Raw genomic sequence first — 19,682 nt, forward strand, 5'->3', positions numbered from 1 at the left:
AAATTAAACTGTTAACACCGCTCCCGGCCATTATGTCAGAGCAACATGTATTATGCGTATTTGGCCTAAGGGGCACTCATGGGTCTGTGCTATAAGATAACGGCAGCAGCTTTGTCCATAGTCAACTGGTCGTGCTTCGAATCTTAGATTTGCAGACGTTCTAATCCTTATCCGCCGGAGACCATGCTGAAGGGGGTGGACGTTCCTCATGTCTTCATTTGGGTCTTTGCGTTGAAGTGAAATACTGACAGCAGAGTTAGAATTCGCTCATAGTTTTGGAAACCGATCTGTTAGCGTATGACATACGTCGACAGACAGTGAAGCAATGCATACAAAAACAGCGAGGGAGAGACCTTCCATCTAATTCTGTCCGTGTTTAATTATTTCCTCACCCAATTTAGTCCCATTTTCAACATGGCTCGCCAACTGCAGATCAGCCTTGTCCTGGAATCTGTCCAGAATGAGAAGCTTTTGATAGTGGTATGTTTAGAATTGGCTGAACTCAACGTGGCATGTTGTAAGTAACATGGAATATACAGAATATGCTACTCACACCATAACGCGAGCACGTAGGCTCCCATAATCCCATGCTTGCCGTTGCTTATAGCATAGTTGACTGTTTAGCGGGGACCACATTCGATTATCTACACGTCGTTTTTTAAGTGAGTGAGTGAGTTTGGTTTTACGCCGCCTTTAGAAATATTCCAGCAACATCACGGCGGGGGACACCAGAAATGGGCTTCACACATTATACCCATGTGGGGAATCGAACTTTGGTCTTCGGCGTGACGAGCGAACGCTTTTATGTTGAGTAAACCAGGATCCACTTCCCTTTAAATCACTGGTAGAACTATTCCGATACTCGAATTGCTCTTTGTAGTTTAACGCTGCTCTCAGCAATATGTCGACGACCTGTACATAATCAAGTATAGATCAGACAATCAAGTGATTGATGTGCGAGCACGATGACCTTCGTTCTCAACAAAATATTATAACAGTAACATAATGAGGGACCAACACAACAATAAACAGTGACATTTCGTGCGATGACATAACTACTTTGTGTCACCAGATGATTTTAGAAGTATCTGTAAAGGTATATTTGTAACTTATGCCTCTCACTAGATGATGTAACCTGAAAAGGTAAAGCCAGACAGACAGAACACGTTGTCTGTACGTATAGATTATCCAAAAACGTGGGAGGATGTGAGTTGCAGAGACAACTGGTGCTACACCTTCATCGCCTTACAGTTAACTGTTAGGACGGGCACCGCTGCCTATACACGTATTACAGTCACATACAATATGTTTCCCTTATTAGATGGTCGGGGCGGTGGGGTAGCCTAGTGGTTAAAGCGTTCGCTCGTCACGCCGAAGACCCGGGTTCGATATCCCAAATGGGTACATTGTGTGAAGCTCATTTCCGGTGTCCCCCGCCGTGATGTTGCTGGAATATTGCTAAAAGCGGCGTAAAACCAAACTCACTCACTCACTCACTATTACATGGTCAGGCTCGCTGACTTGGTTGACATATGTCATCGGTTCCCAACTGCGCAGAGCGATGCTCAAGCTGTTGATCACTGGATTGTCTGGTCCAGACTCAATTATTTACAGACCTCTGGAATATTGCTGAGTGCGGCGTAAAACTAAACTCACTCACTCACTCACTCCCTTATTACATGAGTACAATCACATGCTTACTATCATCGTCTACAAGTGGATGTTCCAAACGAACAAACCTGATCCTAATTCGCTTAACCCGCTGGAGTTTTCATCCTGACGAGACATAAAATATTATATTTTCCTATCTTGTGGTGTAACATCAAACACAAATACTAAGGCGTTTTAAAAGAAACACTGCTAAGCGTTATCCGTTTTGTATAAAACAACACTCTACTTTTTATTGTACAAATATAAAAGTACTCAGTCTTTATGGATCCTAGATTTACAGATGCCTCCTGCAGTACAACAAACAGTCAGTCAACTGTCGCTTTACACACTTATTCCGTTTGTATGCACCTCGATATCGAAAGCCTTTGCATATTCCTGAACACAAAATGTGACTGAACATGCATCGTTACCCTGCTAATGGATTTCATCAAACTGAAAAATGTTTATTGCTAGAAGCACGATTGTCGATTGTACTCATCGCGAATACATACTTGACACATACAGACTTTGACAGACACACAATCGTCGGACCTGTGAGCAATTCCAGGATTTCATAAAGGCCACCATTGCAATAGATCATCTCAGCCGTTTGTAGCTCAATAGGAAGACCAGGTGGTCCTTCGTCCCACACTGAAGTATAGACTTACTACTGTGGTAGCGCGAAGGTTGCTTTGTATGCCGGCACCCTGTACTCCAGAGTATTCGATTCTCCTCCACGCTCCACCGACTCGGCTCTTCAGAAGAAAGTAAACGTCATCATGAAGACAATATTGTAACATTAAAGGGATCCTAAATGCTCAAATGAATGTTGGAATTGTCTTACAGTGAGTGAGTTTGGTCTTACGCAGGTTTTAGCAATATTCCAGGAATATCACAGCAGACACACTTAAATGGAGAATCGAACCTGGGACTTCATCGTAACGATTGGACGTTTTAATCATTATGCTACGCCACTGCCCCGAATTGTCTTACAGTTTGGTGTGTTTATAAATCTCACCTTAACGTCTGGTTCGGGGTTTTGGGCATGTAATCAACTAGTAACATCTTAATTATGTCCTTGGAATTCAGTTAGCATTATAAACATGTCTATTAGCCTTTCTGATAAACCATTCAATGGCACTCACGAAACCTCATAAAGATCATTGTCTGAGTTATGTGCCATAATTTACTGTAATGACAGTGAAATATTAACGTATTTGTAATAACAATCTGTTTATTGACATTAATCAGCCCATGAGTTGGTGTGTTCATTTCTCCCATCCTTTAACAATACGTTAAAACGGACTTAATCGCATGAGATAAACTACCAGTTTACTGGACCATTGTACAAATTGGAAGCCTGAGTTACATATTACTGAAATAAATAGATATGATAATATTCCATTTTAGTTCCATTGACCGACTTATACACAATGTTTCCAGGACAATTGCCTTTTAATAACCGGAAGAACCTTTGTTATCGTCGCTATACGAAATCTTTATATAAAAAGAGTAATTCAAACATGTAATGCATATCGTTGGTATGTGCCGATAAAGGCGACGGTGTGTTATTTGGGACGTGCTGAGCTGAAAGTGTTTCTTCAAATGCTAGTAACGAGAAACAAAGTGGAAGGGCGTGTTGTGTGGCCATCGATCTGATTCACACGTGTTTTGACGTTGCTGCGAATGTACTAAGTGCAAGGAAAAGTGATTCTAACATATACACAATACGTAATACCAGTAGTGATCCACTTATGGCACAGAACAACACCCACGGTCTTTGCTGGCTCGTTGTGGCATTACCAGACTCTGTGTGTGCTGAACGGCATGAAACCCACTCTACTTAAGGTCTAGCTCGGACATATAATTTGTGTCATGTTCCAGATCGTGACACTGGGTCTGTGACATGAGAATAGTATACTGCCAGGTTCATTTACTATACATCATTGTTAATGCTAGCAGTCTTACTGTGGGTGGTGTCAGAGACGTCAATTAATGTTGGCAGGACCGCCATTGTCCCAGAACATATATTCCCATTATGACGGTTCGTATGTAAATTTGACATTTACATTTTATATGTATTTATATCTTCATGAAGTCGTGTAGTCGGTAATTGCTGAACCATTACATTTTCCACATTCAGTAAAAAATGGGTGTTTCGTGAACACTAAATGATCCTATATGGGCCTACATCAGTTTTTCATCTGTGTTATCCTTCATCAGGTAATCGAAGTGGATTCATATACACTGAGGGGCGGTGCGGTGGCCTAATGGTTAAAGCGTCCGCTCCTCGCGCTGAAGAACTGCGGTCGATTGCCCATATGGGTACATTGTGTGAAGCCCAATTCTGGTGTCCCCAGATATCATCATGCTATTACTGGAATATTGTTAAAAGCGGCGTACAACCATACTCACTCATATCCCTGGTGCATCAATTAAACTTAAATGGAACATCTAATACAGGTCTGTAGGACACGTGATTTGCAGTCACTCAGTTTTCATCTACTGATATCGCCATGGAAGATCATCCAGTGACATCTGTGTCGATTCCTTCTCCGTGATGCACGAGTTTCCTAAACTGAAACGGGGTGGGGGGGGGACTAATAGCGTATTGTGAACTGCTGACGCTCCCCAACAAATCTATTCAACCTCATGCCAGAATTAGAACAATGGCATACTCATAATCCTGTAAACCTGTCTCTGATGAACGAAGCGGAAGTGCTCTAGTCTAATTCAACAAAACCTGGTTTGTGGTGATTCCAAATGATGTCTTTGATGAATGACATCACGTCAGAATCTTGAAGTTGAAAAATTGCTGCCCATTACGGAGAGAAAAGAACTAAGGACTACAAGCATTTTTATACATCAATGATATACATGTACAAACATCCGTTATCAGTTTGGTATGTCATTACGTACCAGGAACATCCAAGTGACATACCACCTTGCAGTGAGGAACACCCATGTGCCTGGATCAACACTTCCATAGTTACAAGTGGCCGGAAGAGATAGCGTCAACTGTGTCGGTCCCACTGTGTCGATATAAGGGCAGCCTCCCACAATTCAGCGGGTTTATGCTCCCTACAATCTCCTCCCATCACGTAACGCGCTTATGACAAACACTGCATTCGTGTCACAAACAGCCATAGCCACAGGTGATACAGACATGGGTGCTGTTGTACAATACACAATAACGTTAAGACAACCTTAGTCAACGTTAAGGTATGGGAGTACGGTCACATTAATTAGATCACTTTGTACAATTACAAATTAGGTGGGGTAGCCTAATGGTTAAAGCGTTGGCTTGTCACGCCGAAGACCTGGGTTCGAATCCCCACATGGGTACAATGTGTGAAGCCCATTTCTGGTGTCCCCCCCGCCGTGATGTTGCTGGAATATTGCTAAAAGCGGCGTAAAACCAAAACTCAGTCAGTCAGTCAGACTTTGTACAACGGCACCACAGTGTATCATTTTACATATACAATACTTTTATTCTGCGTCTATTACAACCAGCAGTTCTAATTTTATATTACTAAACAGTATCGATGATAAATTGATATAACACATTATTTTGCTAAGATGCATTACAATTTCACGCGTAATTAGGTCGTACTCTTGGTCGCTATACCTTCACTTGCAATTCTTCTGGTACAACTCTTCTGCCGACATTCGAAACGACCCTTGTACAAAAATGTAACAATATGCTTTCTCAAGGCTCAAGCTTACCAGAGATCAGAGCGTCTTTCCGATGTTATCATTGTCATACAGTGTGTCCACCTGATCCCGTTACAACCACAGGCGAAACGTTGTTTACCTGACATGTCAGGACTAAGCTATGGGTTGAAGAGATGACACCGTGTTTCTAAATCCTCTGGAGTGGAAGTCATTTCAACGTGTCTCACATTTGATAGCGTAATCCACAAAATACGGAGGTACTTCCCAAGCCTCCTTGGGCGTCATCCACATCTTGTTTTCACGATCTCAAGTTATGATATCCTTATTTCCTTGTTGGGTATGGACTGATTACCGATCATATTGTTAGAGACTTACTGATTTTCCGGGCTAGGGCTTGGTAAACTATTGCCAAAAGTTTTTGCACGTCACGCCGAAGTCCCAGGTTCGATTCCCCAGAGGCGGCGTTAAACCATGCTCGTTCAATGAGACAACGCAGTCAATTATTGTTTTGAACTTTCGAAATTATCCGGTATATGAGCGTCATTGCCTGGCAATCACTGCGTTCTGATTCTCCTCAGGATGTATAACCAGGGTATATGAGCCCCAGAGACAGCCTGGCAATCACTGCGTTCTGATTCTCCTCAGGATGTATATCCAGGGATTCTGTACCAGTATAAATACACAACCTCAACGCCAGGGATTAACAAGCCTCGATCATCCACCAATTCCATTTGGCGTAAAGGGCAAAATGAATGAATCCCTGAAAATGAGCCATGGGACCAGGTGTTTGACTTGCCCACCCTAGCTAGTCCATAATATAATATAACATCAGGTTACACAATATTGCATTAATTGTAAAACGGAATCGGGGAAACTTACATCAACGTTAAAAACTGATTCATGTTCTTACACAAACCATATTTAATTGACTTAGTCGGATAAAGGTTGCGTTCTCTTGCCCTTCTTGTTCTGTGTTTGCCAACCCACCAATGAATCTATCTATCTGTTTCAAAGCTTAGAATTGTCTTAGAATTGAGAAAACGCCAGAAAAAGTTCTCCAAAACATTATTTGTTATACTTACATATAAATATAAAATAGGAAATCAAATGGACAATGTGTCTAGTATATTCAATATAATGATGTATATCCATGGTATGAACTTAATATTTTTCAACGATTTGAAACTTTAATGGCATTTTCCTATTGGTATTAAATGTTATGCTGATGTACATTGAAATAAAAATCGATTTTGTTTTCTCTTATTGTGCACATATCTGTCAGACAATTTCGATATTACATTTATAAATCATCTAATCACGATCCAGACTCGCTGAAATCAATTTAGCATTCAAAACATTTTAAACTTTAGATCACGCTTAGTGGAAGAGACGACAGAACATGAACTTTTGACAATTTAATGACCACCCATCAAGGATCAGGAATTATTTTGTCCATAAATCGTCTGAATTTGACAGATACCAAGATAAAGGTATTGATTACTGTGGTGATTTAGTAGACAACGTTGCTTGGAATATCTTATGAAATCGGTTTTATTAAGTTTGTATCGACATTATACATTTGATAAACAGCGGGACAACACTTTCATCACATACCCTGGGAAGTGTGGGTCTTTACTTAAATTAAGTTTCGTATATTCTAAATGGTTACCAATAGCTAATGTGCTTTTTCTCCGGAAACGCCAATTTACATATCAACAGGAAAACAAAACAGCTGGAATAATTTCATCTCTGCAAATGAGCAATCCGCGAGGGAGATTCGTCCAGACACCAGCGTTTTCTGTTAATAGACATGTATTTTGTGCATTTGTTTTATCCCTAAATTCATTTCCACATCAGATTTCATAACTACACACACAAAAAACTTATTCACGGATATATAAAGTGTTCAATATCTCAGCACTAACTTTCAGTCCCTGCCACGTTCCATCTTGGTGACGGATATCTAACACATCAATTCTAGGGTACAAAGGCATACATTATTAATAATATGCGATTTTGCTGATATAGTGACCATGGTGATGGACCATAGTGATGGACCATAGTGATGGACCATAGTGTTGGACCATAGTAAAGGACTATAGTGATGGGCGTCCTTGTGGAGACTATTATCTCAAAACACTGGCGATGTTTCACACATAACACACGGACAATCATAGCCCATCATGTAGATATGAAGCGTCAACGGCAGATAATATCCTCGAGTATCCGCCGGACAGATTCTATTTGGGCGCAAAAGGCAAAATAGTGATGAAACTTACATGGGTGCATCACTAAAAACCGTGATGGCAACAGGTGTTCTTATCCAATTCTATTGACATCCATGTGTCTCTATATTTTCCTCTATATGTTCCTCTATATGTCTCCAGTCTGTTCCTCAGATAGCCCCTAGGGAGTTACGTGGGTTACACTATCCCTGAAATATGCATGTATGGTTATTTCTACTTTTAGGGAGGAGGGGTAACCTAGTGGTTAAAGCGTCTGATCGTCACGCCGAAGACCCAGGTTCGATTCCCCACCTGGGTACAATGTGTGAAGCCCTTTTCGGTGTCCCCCGCCGTGATATAGCTGGAATACTGCTGAAAGCGCGTAAAACCTTACGGCTCCATACCAAAGTCCTGCTGGTGGTGTATGTCACAAGGTGCATGTGTGTTGACTAGTGGTGGTCCGATTAATTGAAATAATCGAAGATTGGTTGTAGTGACTAAACGAACAAGCAATCGATCATAATTTCTCATAATCGAACACAAACAATTTTGGAACACTTGTTTTCATTAACAATATTTTTCACAAGGTTGGTTTTGTCTGTTACATTTTGTAAGCACTACAAGCTCGTTTCAAGTCATGATTGAATTTATCTTAAAGGCTCTAAGAAATTTATGTTCCTAACATACTAGTCATCCTTTAAAGATGTGAAATTTTGCCAAAAAGCCCCCAAAGAACTACGTTTTTTTCCTTATTTTTATGTGCATTAGCAAATTTCATAAATGACGCTAACCAATTATTTTGGATGATTGATCGGTTGTAATGAACCAATCATCAATTATGAGATGTTAACCAATTCCCAACACTAGTGTTGACACGCCACGACCAGTAGCAGACCTATACTGGTATTGTTCTGTTGTTGTTGTAGAATTACTCCAGTTTCCAGAAAGGATCTAACTACACTTGGCTGTGATGGAGTCCTTTCCTGCACACAACTGAGTGATTGTCAAAAGATAATGGAGGACACCATGCATGCAATAAGACAGGAACTGGCTGCCTGGATACCATTAAGATAATTCGTCTGTTTGTTGTAGCTCGTATTCTGTATACCCTGTATACCCTGTATACATAATTATCATATATAATGATGAGTAGAAATGTACGTATCCATCTTGCAAACACCCGGTGTTATCACAGATTCTCAGTGATCTTTTCATTTGATTTTTACAGCTATTATGCCGTTTATACCAAATTGAATCTGTTTCTGAGGATACTCAAAACTGGGTGCTATTCCTTTGCACTGACGTTTTATACAAAATATTCGACCTAATCTGGAGTAGTAAGGGAATCGGCGTACCTTACCATACATAACGTGATCGACATTGGGATGTTCACGCTGAAGCACTGGTGAAGCATAACATCAGCAAGCCAATAAATGCACAATTAGATTGAGTATTGTTTTACGCCGCGTGTTTATGGTCGGGGCATTTCTTCATTCAGAAATGGCCTTCACACACTGTTCCCACGTACGGTCACATCAATTAGATATGTACGTTAATTACGTGTATAACGAACACGCTTTTAACGAACTGACGGATATATCGAACTGGTGGGGTTTTTTGTGTGTTGGTTGGGGTTTTTTTGTTTGTTTTTCTTTTGTCTTGTGTTGGGAGTCGAGGGAAGGGCGCTACCGGCTAACTGCAATACATTTTGTGGACATACTTATAACCAACTACGGGTGTAACGAACTAACATTAATCGTCCCTTTCAGTTCGGCATTACCGTGGTTTACTGCAGCTGGTCCAGCAACTACTTAACAATACAATTATTATGGTGAGTGAGGTTTATTATTTGAACGATGCTACAGCTGGAGCAGGGGTCGCCAAATTGATCATTATGTTACAGAACTGATTTCATTCCAATGTTTCAATTCAATCGATGTTTTACGAACCCCACACTAACCATCATATAGGCAACATCAGCGTATCACAGTTGTTGTAACAGGCTAGCATTCGTTAAAAAAAGGGTGTCAGCCAAACAAAAGTTCAGTATTTTAATTGGTAGCAAGGATCGTAATACCGATAATTCGCCAACACTTTAACAATATGCACTGTGCATTCCGACAGTCACCATAAGCGATCTGGTGTTGTTTCACGTATATATTTGGGATATTTTACGGTCGCATCCGAATGCAACACGACGACATTCATCGTCTTTATCATGAGAGGGACCGTTTGTCCAAGGCGTCGTAATTTGGTTTGCGGAGTTGCGTCCCTTAGACCAGAAATCTATGTTCGATCCCTGTTTCGTCGATTATGTGTTTGTCAGCACTGCACCATATCCATACTTGGTTCCACCAAAGCTGCAAGCACCTTGAATCTACATCACTTCGGGGCTTTCTTCCACAACAGGCTGACACACCGCTGTGTAATTGCCCCAAACCCAGCGGCATGGACCCAAACTCTTTGACTTTCTTTACGTTGGAGGCGTGTTGAATGACATATTCCTGGACTTGTTTTGCAATCAGCTGAAACATTATGGACTGTTTTCTGTAATTCATGAGGGGCGGTGTGTAGCCTTGTGGTAAAAGCGCTCGCTTGATACTCCGAAGACCCAGTTCGATTCCCCATATGATTAAATGTGTGACCCCTTTCACTGGTGTCCCCCGAAGTGATATCGCTAAAGGCAGCGTAAAAGCATCGTCACTCACTGTATTTGATGGCCCATGTTGAAGAACCGTACATTTGTATGCGCTCACATAATGCATCTTGTTCTAAACATATCAACAAAATATGTTAACATGACATACAATCACAGCGTATTTTATTCCACTGTTGGAAAATTGTGATAAATAAATCACCTCTAGGAAAGATTATAAATTTCTAATGTATTTAATATTTCAAGAAAGAAGCAAATTATGAAGCTAAAAGTATCACAAATAATCACACAAGTATATTTTATTGAATAATAAACCTTTTTAGGATACTCTTCAGGATTTAAAGCACATGTAAAGGAATAACAGTGACAAAACCATGTATATAGACACACAAACATGTGCGGCAGGGCTCAAACGGACTCGCTTTTTCGGATGCGATTAAAGTCAAAAGCCCGTCTGTATGAAACATTATCATATAAATTAATTCGTCTGCATAAGATATGCAGTTGGTGCATGTAACATGAACGGTTAATTCATAAGATCCATTTACAACAAGGAGATTGTTTTTGTCCGCTTTTATCATACAGGACCGACGAGAAGAAATCTACCGTAGTAACAGACAGTGATTTGGTTATTATAATTACAGATTTTAACGCTATGTAGCATTTTAACAAGGCAGGCTTATTCCACCAAAGTGCTGCATGTTTGAATCAATATATTCGACATTAGTTTTTTAGATTCTCGCTGACGGAAAATAATTATAATTTCCATCGTAAAAGCAAGTGTAAATTAACATGATCTGGCCGCTCAACCTGTAACACCATCAGCGATATCAACATGTAATGTATACGGTAAATATTAACAATAACACACCCACAAGAAATATTCCCCAGTCCTGGGACGCTACACTGAAAATCTCTTCCTCTGATTGTCTACAACACTGGCATCCTGTCTTTTGTATCTTTCTCACACACGTCTCTCCAATGCTAGTAAGTTCAATGACCGGACCTCTATCATCTTTGGTAACTCGGGTAATTCTAAAGGTTTCATATGGAGGAATTAGGATCTCGGCTTCTTGCGGGTAAAGAGATAACTTTTTGATAGCTGCCCCGAAAACAACACCCTTCAACACAAACAAAGTGTGACCATTCTTGCGGACTCTGTTGGCTACTTTCAGGCCACTAACGGCTGAAGTAAACCCAGCAAGCTGCACTTTGTCGCCTTGGCTTAAGGACTGATAGGAATTAGGATCACCTCTGTACAAAAAACGAGGGAGTATTTGTAACACTAGTAACTTTTCTAATGCACTAATGAGATTATAATGAAGGACTCGTTGAGGTATATCATACTTGTGTCGAATACCATCTCTTAAAATCATGTTGAATTCGCCATTCACTGAAGTGTCGGTATATATCATCACGGCCATGGCTTCATCGTCTGTCAAGCCGTATGACTTCCCTTGAGATATGACGCGGTCTCTCTGCTCATCTGATGCATCGCGGTAGGCCGCATGGAACATAGTATTAGTACTGATGACATCCATCAGGTTCGTATTCAGTTTTTGGTAATCTTCACTGGTAATGGAAGCGTTGATACTATTGACCAAGGCAAGCAGCTGGTATACCTTTCCCTAAAATTATATTTAATAGCTTCAATAGTTAAGCAATCGAAGAAAAACATGGATAATCGACAGAACTGCATAATCAATGAATAAATGTGTTCGGAAATTGGTCTCTATGTACATACCGCAGTCAAGGTCAAGGTCGCCCAGTATTGTTTGTATTCCCGCCTGTCATGATTGTCGTGTCGGTCGTTAAAGCGTTTGGTTGTCACTTCACTAGGAAAGAGACTGGAGGTATTCGACATTTTATCAATTGTCCCATTATTTTTAATTTGTGTGCAATCCATTCTTGGGTGTATTCAGTCCAGCTCATTGTTTAAGTACATGCGTACGTATAACAATGAGTGCTACAGAATGTTTGAATTACGAGTTGATTGTATTATGATGTTAACATCCCTTTCTCAAATTCTCCTCTTATGACCTTTCTTTTCTCCAATGCAACTACATCAGGCATGTCAACAAAGCTGTCGTCTGCTGGATCATGGGAGATAACTCTGTTCAGGAATGGAAACATCAATCAAAAGTACAAGAGTTGTCTCCCACATGTATATGATGTATGTGATTATCTGGGAGCTGTGAGTATGACAAGTAGCTAAAACCACCAAACAAATTCTCCATTAAGTGACTACTTACTCTGCTCAGATTCCAAAGAAGTCCAGCTGAAAGGAAAAGAGAGGTTATTATTGAACTATACGCAATGTCTAATGCAATCGTAGTTACAGTTTGTGTTCTGTTAGTTGATCTTACAACTACCAGTAATTATAAGGATTAGGGACCGTTCATAATTAATGGCGTGTGTGTGCGTGTCTGTGTGTGTGTGTGCGTGTGTGCGTGTGTGTGTGTTTGGGTGAGGGGTAATGATTTTAAGAGGGGGGGGACATTTTGTTCTGGGGAGGTAGTGGGGTCATTATTTTGTACACATGCACTAAGGGGTCATCGATTTTGTACATGGCATGCAGAGGGGGTCGCTTACTTTTTACATTCTTCTTTTTTTCCCATTTTTTGGTTTTGATGTTTTTTGGGGGTTTTTTGGGGGGTGGGGGCGGTCATTCACATTGTACATACTTCTCCATCAATATCCTCATCACCTCCTTAGTCATAAATGATGAACGGTCCCTTTTAATGCAGCATTCTACATGAGTATTAATACAGAGTCGAAAATATAACACTATAACATAATTGGTTTAAAGAGAATAAGCTTTTTAACTTTCCCTTGCTGATATCATTAAATATGTGCGGTGTCGTAGTTCGGTTCGATTTCGATCCACCATATTCATGTCTGATAATATAACATGGAAGCATCACAGTGGTCTCCAAATGTCTACGAGACTACGTTCAGACAACTTTCGTATAGTTGGTTCAACATCCTCAACTTTACAAAATCTTCTCTTGCAAAGTGACATCATCATTTCATCATAGTATCTCACTTTCCAAGCCGCGTCTCTCGGAGTGAATATACGGTAAGGGTATGTATACGACATAACGGAAGTATTCACTTCACTACCGAGGAGTGAGAGAGTGAGTGAGTTTATTTTTACGCCGAACTCAGCAATATCCAGCTATATGGCGGCGGTCTGTAAATAATGGAGTTTGAACCAGACAATCCAGTGATCAACAGAATGAGCATCGATCTACGCAGTTAGGATACGATAACATGTGTTAACCAAGTCAGCGAGCCTGACCACCCGATCCCGTTTGTCGCCTCTTACGACAAGCATGGGTTACTGAAGATCAATATTCTAACCCGGATCTTCACGGGTGTCACTACCAATATTCTAACACTGACCTTCACGGGTGTCACTACCGAGGAAAGTGACTGTAGGTATTCGACATATTATCAGTCATTTTCAGAATTGCATTTATATTGCAGAATTCTACAAGGACAGTGAAGAATAAGTGGTTTTGATAATTTAAAAGATACCCTTTTTCCATTCATACTTCTTTCTATTTAAGCCTTTTCACACACTGACACATTGAAAAAAGATAACGATCTATCGACAGCCTATTCATCGATGCATGAAACGAGGGCTGGCGGTAACAGGAAGAATGTGTATACAGTCTATATCAGAACAACAGCTTATCAAACTATGATCTACCACACACAGGTACATGTAGATGAAACACACACGAGTCACGAGTTATGTCTGTGTCACATAATCATCTGTCACCAAAATGTGCACTTGTATGCAACTAAAACCGGGCATAGTTCAAGGGATTTCGCTTGTGCCAGTAGGCTCATTTCAATTAATAGATCACCGACTTGCAGATAGCGCTTGCACTCTAAACAGCTACATTGGCGGGCATGGGAAGCAGGGAGAGACGGTAGTTAGGTTCAGCCAAGTCAACATTCGGGGTGGGAAGATGGTCATTTGATCATTTCGGAGATATTTCCTAACTGTTCCGACTTTCTAAGGTGAAACTTAAAAAGAAATGTTTATGAAGTTTGTTAGAGAAAATAATTCATTCAACATTTTTCATTATTCTTACACTCCGGCAGTTGGAGACTTGGAACTTGAGCTAAGTGAGAAATACGTGTTACAGTTATCACCTGTGACCCCATATCGGACGACCTCTGACCTCTGTACCCTACTACAAATTTATGTAGTAGAAATTATATGTATCATTGTAGATTAGATAATTCTTTTTTATTCAATTCTCCCAATTCCATACAATGGAAATCCCTATCCGGTGAAGTGGTAGTTATACATGTATTTTGACGGATAAACGATTGACACAAGAGAACACCTACCTATCAATACACATAGCAGTGGCGCTGTACGAGAGCCCATTGTTGTACTGCTGTAGATCACTGAAACGAAATAAGATACAACACTATGGCGGCGGTGTTAGCACTCAACTCAAATTTAAAGGAAGTTGGAAACAAATAGGTTTGAGGTAAAGTTTGAGTTTCAATAATTAGTGTATGAGTATGGTTTTATGCCGCGTTCATCACAATTCCAACAATAACACGGCTAGGGATACAGAAACTGCATCACACACTTCACACTTGTGGGGAATCGAACCCAGTGTCAATAGCAGCGTTTTAAGTATCTGATAGCGAATGTCGTATACCAGACGGCAATATGATAGTGAAATAGTGTTTGCTAAGCATATTTACTTATACAAATAGTATACACTTACATGCACGATGTTAACAGTCCGGGGTCCAGTGCAATGTAACACCGGGAAATCCTTTACCTGTGATATAGCCTCTAATACCGAGTGCCGAGTCACGGTTAAATATAAACCCAACTTCTCGGGAATCACACGCATAATAGAACCACTCAATAGAAAAGACTCGGCAGACCTAGAATATGGATTAAATTAGGTGGTGGTCCAATTATGGTCATGTCAAGATAACATTGTGAACAGAGTACAACTGGCGTAGTTTGCGTGCAATACGCAAATGTTGGGGGTTAATTTCTTTATAGCATTCTCACACCTATCGTCATGCTTATAGCATTTAACCACTTTTATATCTGACGTAAACCTCAACTGTATTATTGCAGACACTTGAAGTCGACATCGTGTATAGGACTCATAGCAGTCCAGTGGCAAATTGATCCCCACCGTTCTAGGCGTGCTTCCGGTTACCACAGAACCTTACTAACACCTTATTGTAACAATTGTTTATTATCGGTTTAAGCTTTATTATTATATTGGAACAAATATCTGACTACTTGTTAGTGAAGCACAACTGGCAGGCGGTTATATGTGCTTACTCTTTGGCATGATATCTGTTCAAAGCATAAACTCTGTCAACACTGGCGACTGACTGACTGACTGAGTTTGGTTTTACGCCGCTTTTAGCAATATTCCAGCAACATCACGGCGGGGGACACCAGAAATGGGCTTCACACATTGTACCCATGTGGGGATTCGAACCCGGGTCTTCGGCGTGACGAGCCAACGCTTTAACCATTAGGCTACCCCACCGCCCCCAACACTGGTGAACTCATTGCGAGTTGATGGTGATATTAATACTGGATGTTGTATTATCAAACACGTCGAGGCAATAGGTACCCAGTACTAGGTGATCACAGGCCTCGAATAAAAGGGTAGCAGATGTTCAGGCTCTGTGACTTGGGTGATTCTATACTCCAACGGCGCCAATCGACGTTCATCTTTCCGTAACCTATTTCAAACATTCCGATTGAGAATAATGATTGGTTGTCGTACTGTAGCTGGAATATGTTTGACTGCCGTATACAACATCACTGTGCTTCTCAGATCTGAAGGGTAGCCTCACGTACTACAGCCGGTATTGTGCACGTAGGGGGTACGAAAGTCCCTCACGTATGTGGTTTCAATGATATAATTCTTTAATTGATTCGATCAAATATCGATATACTTTTGACAGCATTTCATTTTGCGTTTACGTTTCCTATTTCCCAGAACACTCGGTTTATTTTCACGTAAATGCCTCATGTAACTGTACAATCACAGTGTTTGAGTGTGAGTGAGTGAGTGTGCAATGTGTCTCCGTATGTGTGTGTGTTTGAGTGTGTGCGTGCATGTGTGAGTGCGTATGGTTCAAATTCACATATGTTTAGTTAACTTGGCACATTGCCTCACATTTTCCCCGGAATTACCTAGGCTTGTCCTGTGTACACCTATCTGGTCGACCTATTGAGTGAACCGGTATCTAATCGTCACAGGGTGAGTGAGAAGAATGTGTGGTGCACTTCCTCATTGCTGACTGACACAGTGGAGAGGTGAGTATTGCACTCGCTCAATAAAACACGCCACTGTTATTATCAAAAGGAAGGAGCATTGTTATACGCAGTATGCTTAACGGTCTATTTTGAAACACATTAAAGCAGATCATTAGTGACTTGACTATTCATGAATTTCAATCGGTTATTTTGTATAAACTTGGCGACATGTATGTATACCAATTACCAAACACTGTCTAAAACACATTTACAGGAATATGCTTTCCTTTTGTACTGAAGAAGCCTTGAAACAACCTTCTGAGGTGAGAGAGAGTTATCCTAACTTGGAAGAGTTAATGAGCTCATTTGAAATATACACATAACTAGGCAGAATAGTTATGTTGGCATGAACGTGGCTGGCAGCTGTCTGTTGCCGATTGCTGTCATCAAGTACCTCCAGGAAACATGGGCATACTGTCAGTGTACGGGCATAATGGTCTTATATCTGCCACTGTTCGGCACTGGAGTTCAGGAGGGGAAAAAAAGAGCCTTGAAATTGACAAAGAACAGGTCGACCATCATCTGTCAGCACTAATGACAATGTTGACAACATACACATGATGAAAGCTCATTGTACAGGAGCTTTGCTTTAGAGGTGAGGTGAGGTGAAATTGGGTTTAACGTCGTGCTTAAGAATATTTCGCTCATATGACAACGTGCATGCGTGTGTATGTGTATGTGCGGCTACTTGTACGAGCCCAGACTCAAGCTGGTTTTATAGTGCTAGCCCACTGAGATACCATGCCGCAGTGAAGCATGAATACCCCACTCAGACACATTATACAGACTCCGAGCCGACCAGTCCTTGTTGTACCTATTAATGCCGAGCGCCAGGCAGGGACCAACAAGTACCATATTTTAACGTCTTTTGGTATGACGGGGATCGAACCCGCGACCTTCCGCTCTCCGGGCGGACGCTCTAACCGCTACACCACGTGGGCGGTCCTTAGCTGTAGAGATCAGGATGACATTAAATAAGGATATCGTTAACAGTAGAAAACATGGCAAAATTCACATTTCTGTCATTATATGACTGTAAATAAAGTCAGGCAACATAAGGGGTCGAGACCGATAACAGGTCTGACAAGGATCACTGATTAACAAATAACTAGCAAATAAACAATCTGATTACCTGAGCAACGTGCAACCGCAATTATCGGAACACGGAACTTTATTTCGCTCAGGCCAACATACTCGGCATGCGAGGTACAAATGACAGCATGTCATAAGGGTTGAGTGTGTCGGTGAGTTGTTCTTTTTCTGGTGGACTACTGCCAGCTTTATTTATATCTGTTCTGTATTGATATTTGATACCGGTTGATGTGACACAATATAGGCTGACGGTAGGACTGCTTATTGCTATATTATCTAATAAATGATTACACTGTTTCTATTTGCATGTTGCATACGCTCTTCAGAGACTTTGTCTATATAACGTGCAAATATCTTTTCTTATTGTTGTTCTATTACTGTGCTGTGGTGATGTTCACCCCAATCCAGGCCCAGCTGAGATTAAAATTGTTCCTCTCAATATGCGCAGTTTAAAAGATACATGTAAAGTTGACTTAATTATAACAGAACTGGACTCACATGATGGTACATGCCTAAATGAAACGTGTGGACACGATGATATTCTTGAGCAACGTATAACCGCAATTATCGGAACACGGAACTATATTTTGCTCAGGCCAACATACTCGGCATGTAAGGTACAAATGACGGCATGCGAGGTACAAATAACGGCATGTGAGGTACATGTGGAGTGTGTCGGTGAGTTGTGAGGTACAAATGACGGCATGTGAGGTACAAATGCACATTGCAGAAAACATTGTACATGTACGAATTCATAAGGGTGGAGTGTGTCGGTGAGTTGTTCTTTTCCTGGTGGATTGTGAGGTACAAATGACGGCATGCGAGGTATAAATGAGGGCATGTGAGGTATATATGACGGCATGTGAGGTACAAATGACGGCATGTGAGGTACAAATGACGGCATGTGAGGTATAAATGACGGCATGCGAGGTATAAATGATGCGCATAAATGATGGGTGAGGTACAAATGACGGCATGCGAGGTACAAATGACGGCATGCGAGGTACAAATGACGGCATGTGAGGTACAAATGACGGCATGTGAGGTACAAATGATGGCATGTGAGGTACAAATGATGGCATGCGAGGTACAAATGACGGCATGTGAGGTACAAATGACGGCATGTGAGGTACAAATGACGGCATGTGAGGTACAAATGAGGGCATGTGAGGTACAAATGACGGCATGTGAGGTACAAATGACGGCATGTGAGGTATAAATGACGGCATGCGAGGTACAAATGACGGCATGCGAGGTACAAATGACGGCATGTGAGGTACAGATGATGGCATGTGAGGTACAAATGACGGCATGTGAGGTACAAATGACGGGAACAAATGACGGCATGTGAGGTACAAATGATGGCATGTGAGGTACAAATGCACGTTGCAGAAAACATTGTACATGTACGAATTCATAAGGGTGGAGTGTGTCGGTGAGTTGTTCTTTTTCTGGTTAACTACTGCGAGCTTTATTTATATCTGTTCTGTATTGATATTTGATACCGGTTGATGTGACACAATATAGGCTGACGGTAGGACTGCTTATTGCTATATTATCTAATAAATGATTACACTGTTTCTATTTGCATGTTGCATACGCTCTTCAGAGACTTTGTCTATATAACATGCAAATATCTTTTCTTATTGTTGTTCTATTACTGTGCTGTGATGATGTTCACCCCAATCCAGGCCCAGCTGAGATTAAGATTGTTCCTCTCAATATGCGCAGTTTAAAAGATACATGTAAAGTTGACTTAATTATAACAGAACTGGACTCACCTGATGGTACATCCCTAAATGAAACGTGTGGACACGATGATATTCTTAACAATGCTAATTCTATCCCGGGGTTCGACATAACTTTCAGGAATGATAGGGCAATTGGGGGCGGAGGCGTTACATGTTAGAGATATACTATGTGTACAGGAAATGGATCATTTAGATATAGTTGGGCTTGAGGCAACATTGGTCAAAATTAGTTGCAAAAACATATATTAATTAATAGGTACTTTGTATGTTGCTGATAAAACCCAGACGTTCTGGTTATT

The 19,682-nt window shown here is 40.9% G+C and overlaps 1 protein-coding gene across 1 annotated transcript; it reads right to left on the reverse strand.

Moving 5' to 3' along the window:
* Positions 1-10,426: 10,426 nt before the first annotated feature.
* On the reverse strand, positions 10,427-17,724 carry LOC124289751 (ecto-ADP-ribosyltransferase 5-like). Its single transcript, XM_046726398.1, has 4 exons — positions 17,673-17,724; positions 14,575-14,634; positions 12,459-12,484; positions 10,427-11,834 (listed from the first exon to the last, which is right to left on the reverse strand). Exons 2-4 carry the CDS (start codon positions 14,612-14,614, stop codon positions 11,037-11,039), a joined length of 864 nt encoding a protein of 287 aa, XP_046582354.1. The 5' UTR covers positions 14,615-14,634; positions 17,673-17,724; the 3' UTR covers positions 10,427-11,036.
* Positions 17,725-19,682: the final 1,958 nt, after the last annotated feature.

This window comes from Haliotis rubra, unplaced genomic scaffold, assembly GCF_003918875.1.
Source record: "Haliotis rubra isolate DU_JTF1 unplaced genomic scaffold, ASM391887v1 Scf449, whole genome shotgun sequence".
NCBI lineage: Eukaryota > Metazoa > Mollusca > Gastropoda > Lepetellida > Haliotidae > Haliotis > Haliotis rubra.

Bases quoted from the DNA above. Each gene is read 5' to 3' on its own strand.
- LOC124289751 (XM_046726398.1), bottom strand. From the start codon at position 14,614: ATGGGCTCTCGTACAGCGCCACTGCTATGTGTATTGATAG. The intron at 12,485-14,574 runs GTAGGTGTTCTC...TTTTCCTTTCAG, and splicing joins ACTGCTATGTGTATTGATAG to CTGGACTTCTTTGGAATCTG. The intron at 11,835-12,458 runs GTAAGTAGTCAC...ATATAATTTTAG, and splicing joins TTCTTTGGAATCTGAGCAGA to GGAAAGGTATACCAGCTGCT.